Below are 8,285 nucleotides of genomic sequence, written 5' to 3' on the forward strand. Positions count from 1 at the left end.
TATTTCGGACGAAAAGGCACGCTAGGATATTCATCTATTTTAATTGAAAAAAAATTAATATGTGTGGTTGAAGCTAGGGTGGTAACGGATCATGATCCCAGTGCTCTCTTCACAATCCAACTTGACTCTTATATACTTTAGCTTAAAATTGAATAAAATTAGAGATCAGTCCGGCCATTAAATTATTTAGACTAAAACTAGATTATTTAGACTAAAATTTAAATATCTTTACCGCCCCTAGATTGAACCGAGGCCAGACAAACAATATCTGCCAGGAGCCCGGACATTGATTCGCAGATTTCTAACTCCATTCTTAGTTACTCAGAACTGGGACGTCAAAGTCTAGAAATTAAAGCCCACTTCGAGATGTTTCTCCGGCGGCCGCGGCGAGCTGCTCGTGAACCACTCTACTTTCCAGCCTGTACATCCACGCATGAGATAGAATCAAGGCCATGGATGCCACCAGTGATGCGGATCGTGGAGAGCGCAGAGCTGGATGGCGACGACAAATGGATATTACAATGCAAGTGTCAATCAAAACAAATAATATGGATTTTATTTCGTTAGGACATATAGTTTTTGACCAACAGTTACTCTATATCATTTATGTGATACAAATCCTAATCAAGTATGGTGGTAGTAAAGATTTCTTAATATGAATCTAATAATGACATCAATTCGTGCGTCACAAAAATTATGTATTAACAAAATAATAATAATAAAATAAGTGTTGTGAAAGGCTTATTCTATCGTTTTGCAAAAATGGCTTATTCTATCAAGATGAAATAGTATGCCTTATAAGGCCAGTCTCAGCGAGGTTTATAAGAAGTCTCATACACATTAAATGTTGTACCATATCAGCAAATTTGCTAATATGACAGCGTAATTATGAGAAGAGAGGAGTGAGAGTTTCATTGGATGAGAGAGGAGTTTGATAACCATGACACTTCTTTAGCTCGGTTACCAAGTTCTCAATCTTAGTCTGGTAACTGTGTAATGGAACTATGCACTGAGACTGGTCTAAAGATGAGGCGGTGTGACTTGTAAGAATGAACTGGGATCTATAATGAGACCAAGGAATTCTTCAATGTTCACTACCTGAAAATGTATTATACTACAAATGTCATGATTGGACATCTGTATGTGTATGTGTAGCTCAGGATCCGCAAATCGCAGATAAATAATAATAATAATTAATCAACTTTAGATGAACGGCTTAACGACGGGAGATGAAACACTGTGAACGAAATCTTTTGGTCACGCCTTCAACAGCAAGCAAGGCCGCCGAAACATGCAATTGGCCGGATTTCGCCGTCACCTTTTGCGTACTCCGGCCATGCATTTTCAACCCTAGTTGATGGCCCGATGCTGCTCTCGCCACAAAACATTTCACGTGCACAGGATCAAAAACTCAATAGCCCGTCACGCTGTCTCCCCAACTTGGCGAAAAGGTCTCTCGATCGGCTAGCACTTTCTACCAAATCACAATTTGTGCCGTGGTGCATCGCCGATCCACCACACGCTACTCGCATCAAGTTGCACGCTACTACCTTCTTTTTTCTTGACACATTGTGTGGCTGTTGCCATGCGTGCCCGACCTCTCAGACCTCTATAAATACCTGAGTTCGTGGCTGCTCCCATGCACATACAAAGCAACAGTGAGCAGCAATCCGCCTTAGACCATCTTCACTTCACCAAGCAATAGATAGCAGAGAGATCTGATCGACATGGCTCCCAGCAGAGAGGCGTGCGCGGTCGCCATGGCCATGGCGGCGCCTTTCCTGGCGATGGCGAGAAACGTCGGCAGCACTACCCCCACGGCCACATGCAACGGCGAGAAGCGGCGCCGGACCTCGTCCGACGCCCTCCAGCGCACCGTGTCCGACGTCTCCTACGAGCTCCACCACCACCAGCACGGCGCCAAGGATCAGAAGACAGCGAAGGAGGCCGAGGAGCCGCAGCAGCAGCAGCTGCACCCCGTCCCCGAGGTGGAGGACGCCAAGTGCGAGTGCTGCGGCATGTCGGAGGAGTGCACGCCCGAGTACATCCGCGGCGTGCGCCGCCGGTTCGCCGGGCGCTGGGTCTGCGGCCTGTGCGCGGAGGCCGTGCGCGAGGAGGCTGAGAAGAGAGGCGGCACGCTGGAGGAGGCGCTCAGGGCGCACATGGGCGTGTGCAAGCGGTTCAACGGCTTCGGCCGGACGTACCCGGTGCTGCACCAGGCGGAGGCCATGCGCGAGATCCTCCGGCGGCGGGCCAAGCTCGGGCCCAGGTCCAGGTCCAGCATCAACCCCAGGGAGGTCAGGGAGGTCGCCGCGGCGAAGGCCGCCGCGGCCTGCCCCAGCATCGCCCGCAGCTCCAGCTGCATGCCCTTCATCACCGACGAGTTCAACGACCGGGTTTCCATCAACAAGAACTGATTCGGTTGGTCGATGGTTAGTTTTGAGCATGACAGCAAGCATCTGTTTCTCTACGTTTGAGTAGTTTGCTTGATGCTTCATTAGCCTTCCTTTTTAGGCTGGAGGGTGCACGCATGTTTACATGCCATAGCGGCTGTTTTTTTGCTGCACTTCTAGCTTAGAGCTAGAACATGGAGCAGTGCTGTATTAGTCTAGTCATGCTTAGTCTGGTTTGTTCATGCAACCTCGGCTGCATGGAGACTATGGAGGGTACGTGTTTCAGGGTGCATGCAGTTCCAGCTGACTTGTCAGTGGATGGACACCCTATGGTAGCGTCTACTTGTTTTTGGATGGGGACACTTGGCACTCTTGTGGTGTATCCGGGAGCGTTGAGATGAGCTCTGTCTTTGGTCAATTCCAGCCCCAATTTTATTGGGCATGATCTGATGTAACGAAGGATAGTAGTCCTGACCTTCAAATCTATAAATAAATGTAATGATGTGTGGATGTTGGTGCTTAATTAGCTGTTGTGTGATAATTTGAATTTCTTGTAAATGAGCCCATCACTTGTAATTTTCCTTTTTCTTTCGAAATTAAAACACATGCACCTTTCTTTGACAACCCAAGTTTGGAAAGGAGGTGGTACTAGTTAAAAGAAAAAAAATTAATGGTCACTGATCTCAGTTGGAATGAAACAATGAGGTGTGCTCACCTGACTGTTTTTCTTCCCCTATCTTCTTCCTAAGGGAAAACAAAATTTGAGTGCATTTAAGGCTTCTAGCACGTTATTTTCTTTCATACATCTAGTTTAAAGTTAATCAGAGTTACAACTATTTTTTGGTAATTTCTATGTAGATATGGTGTAATTAAAAATCCGGGTTTCGGACTAGTGAGTGCCCAAATTTTTACAATATTTTTTATTCTGGTGTTAAATGCAAGAAAAATACCAAGCTTATTTCTCAAAGGGAACAACATGCATGCTAGCATGCAAGTGCTAGGAGCACAAAACAATACCTAGGTGGTGGGAAGACATGCCCATTATTATTCTCAACCTTCACTGTTTCATGAAACATCGATTAATAAATTAGTAAATGGTAGAAGAGCTTTTATGCCACCCTTGAAAGAGTGTCAATTTCCTCCCTCAGTCCGATCACGTGCCCCCCCCCAACACCCCCCCACCCCCAATAGAGACTCCTAAAACCTAAACTTTGTGAAGTAGGTGCTATAAATAAATAGCTATCCATTTTGCATGGATCTGGTATTAGAAAAGCCATTATCATTTGCGAATATTTCATGCCAAAAATTATAAAATGTTTTTATGCATCCATGATTAATGTTAATGACCATGCTTATGCCCATGATTAGCTCCTAATGGTGTTATAGTATGTGGTGGAATTTTGATGAAAGTAAGAACTCTAAATTGTGATAAAGTATTTCACAAGATTTATATAAGAAATTTGTATGTAACCACATAATCACATGAAGCAATAGCAGGTCAAAACTTACCTTTTTGCCAAGACAACTCATGATCTCTTTCAAAGCACATAATACACCAGCTTGAAACAACAAAGTATTATTTTGTTAATTAAATGCATATAATTTGTTTTAGCAAGATTTATAGCATGGAGATATTTGGAGTGTGTTTTAGGGTCCCAGTCTAGAACTGTTCTAGTGTGTTTCTAGGGTGTGCTAAGAGAATCTTTCAAGCCTAGCACCCTTAGTAAGCATTGGAAAAGGTATTAATTGAGCACGCGATTCTAACAGTAAGCAAATATTCTCAATGAAAACTTTTAATACTTGACCATTGCTGCTACAGTGTGCATATTGATCTCTCAAACCTTTCAACCAACCATCTAAAAATTACAGAAAAAACTCTCATATAGATCATTCACCTGGTTTCAACCCTTAAAACTACTCACCTACAGAGCAATAAAACTTAAGACATCTATCCATCTAGTTTGTCAATATTCCACTCAACTCAATCAACAATTCTAATCGTAAAATCTTGGTCCTATCAATCCTAATGGTATGCCTCCAAACTACTAGGCATATAGATGATTCCATCATGGCATCCCATATGAAGCCAACTTCAACCCATCTCCTACTAGAATGTTTTGAAGAGGACTTATGGTTGAAGGTGGTTAGCCCTCAAGTTGATTCCATGCCCTTTGTTTCCGCTCTAGCCTCACCATTGACTATTACACCATAAGTAAATGAAGATTTCAGCAACCTTGATCATATTGATAATAGTAATGGTGAAAATAAGAAAGGAGGTTGTGTGAATTAGACTAAAAAAGGTGATCCAATCATTATGATTCTGTTAAGGGATTTTCTTAGATGAGTGAATATTATCAGAATAACACTGTAATAAAATTCAATTAAAATATCAGAACATATTGAAGAAAAAATGTTGCACAATCCAAACCCAATTTACCAAGGCAAACAAAATGGGACTTAGTTTTGATTCACAAAAAGTCATTTTGTACGAACACATAAATATATTCTTCTGTAGTTCACTATCAACGAAGATATGACTTAGATTACAATGAACCAACAATGAGTGATTTACAAGCAAATCACCAAAGAGATACGGCCTTAATTATGACAAGGTAGTGACAGATGGTTTCGAAGCAAACCAACAAAGAGTCCCGATTTACGAAGAACCACATGAATAATTTACAAGTTAATCGATAAACAATAGATAACCCTAGGAAAAAGTAAAAAAAAGAAAATATTAGATGCAATTTTGTGTCCATTGATATTTTTCCAATGGGTCAATCACCTAACCTACCAGGTCTTCGGTATACAAGCCTGACAGAAAATAAATCAATATCTCCTAATTCTAATTAGTTGTATATTAGAAACCTTGCCGAATATGTAAAGTAGCAAAACTTTTCACATAACTGAACGAAACCTGAGCCAAACATATACAACATTTTCTTCCTTGCAATAGTTGGATCTGAAAAAGTTTCTCTCTCCAACCTCTTCCATGATCAAACTTTTCTTTTATCATTAACCCTTTTTACTTGAGATCCCAATGACTGGCTCCGACATAGCCCAAGTCTATCACATCGAACGCTAGTATGTATGTGCTAACTAATCATGAAATGGTTCATATCCTTTTCCTACATATGACTCTTATTGCTTTGATTACAACTAATAAATAAATCAATATACTCATTAGCAACCGAATTAGCTTGTTCACAAACTAAATGAGCTAATGGAAATATTTTAACAAACAATAAACATGGCCAACCAATTTTCATATCATTATGCTCTAAAACCATAATACATCAGATTTGGTAGTCAACAAAAAGTGCACTGGAATTGGTGTCAGATCAAAATGATACATGCTCATGGTAATAGCAAATCTTATGACTAGGCTATGGCTGATGCACATGGTATGTAAAAAGTATCTAGTGTAATCAACTATTAATGTTTGATTGTTAATTGAAATTAGTTAAGGGCCAGCCATATTGACAAACAAGTATCATATGAAGAATAGACTGAATTAGGTGTTTGTACATCTTATTTTATAAATAATGTATGCAGACAAGCCTAACTGAACTAATGTCGACTTGAAGGCGAAAAGCTAGATTGACATGTAATGAGAAAAGTATGCGTACTATCTGAGTTTGGAGGATCACAACAGAAATTGAAGCATCTGTTGAACGAGTAATACACCATGTTGTTCATGAACACCATAGGGCTCAGATTGCACTTGACAATTTGCAACTAAACATAGTTTGTTAAAGAGAAGTGTACAAGAGTCAAATAATAGTATATATGCATATTGTGTATAGAACTCTATGTAATAATATAGCATCTTATTCTGTAGTCTCTTTATAGATTCATTGATGAATATGTTAGCCAATGAGCATGTAGTAACACCTAGTGAATGTAATAAAGTAATGTTCAATACATGGACCTTTTTTAACTGTTATGAATTAGGTTGCCAGTTTGTGTGTATGTAAAAAAATATAATAGTAGTAGCAAAACCCCAACAAACAAGCTACAGAAGAAATTAGCTTCTTAACAATGGAAAACAATGGAAAAGTTCCACACATTACTTTATATAATTGTCAACTATATGTAAATATTTGTTGTAGAAATAAAAAAAATAGTAGACATGACTCTAAGTAACTATAAATCAGCGATGGCAAAACTAGCCATTGTGAGAGTTATGCATCAACAAAACGTGAAGGGAGAGCGGTGGTGCAGGGAGTAGTTCGTTGAATGGATTGACAGGCCAACAAAATTATGCATTGCATTTTCTATGAGAGAAAGATGAGCCTATTGCAGTGGGGAAAGTTGAGAGGGGCAGATATTTTCTTGTTAAGGGAACGCATTGGTATCTTACCAGGGTGACAAGCTTTTTAGTTTTGGACGATAAGAGATGCGTCACAACTAAGTGATGTATCAATGCCACACCTTAGCACTACCTAGATGTCAATGCATGTCATCCAGATCGCAGTTTGAGGTTCAAAGTCATTTGCTTTCTAAAGGAAGTCATGGTTAATTTCCAGTTGTTTTTAAGTGTGGCTTTTGTTTGTCACATTTTTGTGTAAACTAAAATTTATGTGAAGAGACAAATATTTTTTCTAAAAAAAGAATAACTTCATTGTTTAAGACAAGAATTTCTAACTCTGTACAAATTTCAATTCATCAAAGTTGTGGGCAAAATTAGTCATTTTTCCAACCCTAAGCATTAATAATGACTAGGCGATCTTAAAAAAAAAGAACCTTTATTTCACAAAAGTTAAAATTGTTTGAACTAAAATTTCCAATTGCCAAAAAGAAAATTTATTGTAAAGTAAAGGATAAAAATTACCCAAAAATGAATATCTTTGTATCCTTTTTTTGTTACATCTGACTCATAATTTTAGATAATCAAATATGAAAAATCTATACCAAGAATAGGTCCACATTTTTAATTAAATTCGTGCTCCAAGAATGGTATCGATCACCTGGAATTTTCTCCTTATTTTTCATGAAAACACATGTAAACAAATGTACACATGGGACCAAGATAAGTTAACTGATACATTGTACATCTTCACTTCTACTACCTGAAATTTCTGATCAAACATTTATCCGAAAGAAGGTAAGGGTGGGAATTTATCAGGTAAAATTTCTTATGAAATGTTCAGCCAAAATAAACTTGTTCAATTCTCTAGCTAATTACTCCTTTTAAGAAACATACTATTAGAATTTTGGCAAAGAAATTTGGAGTCTTATGATAGTATGTGCTTCACAAGTTTGGAAGAAGAGTACAACCACCAGAAACTCTCACGATTATCGGGCGGCTTGGGAGAATAGCTTTGGTTGTGTGTATGTGGATTTGGGGGGTGGGATAGGTCACTTTGTTGGAAGTTGCAGAACGCTAGCACGAAAGCCAATGTTCAAAAATGTGTCAGGCCAAGACTAAAATTCATCTTATTTTCATGCAACTGACATGTAGCATCATCATTAGTAATACCCTGCTAGCATAATGCATCGTCATATTCTCATCGGAAGAAATGTCACTAAGATTAGCAAAAAAAAATAGTAAAGAACTATTCTATGAACCGTCATATTGCATGGGCTAGAATTTTGAGAGACACTCATTTTTTAAACGAATCAAGCAGAAGAGCTGCCAATTATAATCAAAAGAAGGAAACAATGCCAAGATTGGACACAACAACAACGACAACGATACCGGCCGGTTAGATTGGGACATTAATGCAGCCGCACCACTCCACTTGACGACGGCAGCAAGGCCGAAGCACTACCGCAGCACCCACCCATAGTCCACACTCTTGTAGTTGTCGAAACCTCAGGCATGACCTTACGTCGATTGGAATCGAAGATTCTATCAAAGGAGGCAGACACCACCGCACCAAGAAGGCC

At 39.5% G+C, this 8,285-nt stretch overlaps 1 protein-coding gene across 1 annotated transcript; it reads left to right on the forward strand.

The window, feature by feature from the left end:
• Positions 1 to 1,662: 1,662 nt before the first annotated feature.
• Positions 1,663 to 2,916, forward strand: LOC112890209. Its single transcript, XM_025957109.1, has one exon. It carries the CDS (start codon positions 1,728 to 1,730, stop codon positions 2,415 to 2,417), a length of 690 nt encoding a protein of 229 aa, XP_025812894.1. The 5' UTR covers positions 1,663 to 1,727; the 3' UTR covers positions 2,418 to 2,916.
• Positions 2,917 to 8,285: the final 5,369 nt, after the last annotated feature.

Source organism: Panicum hallii, chromosome 4 (assembly GCF_002211085.1).
Source record: "Panicum hallii strain FIL2 chromosome 4, PHallii_v3.1, whole genome shotgun sequence".
NCBI classification, from domain to species: Eukaryota; Viridiplantae; Streptophyta; class Magnoliopsida; order Poales; family Poaceae; genus Panicum; species Panicum hallii.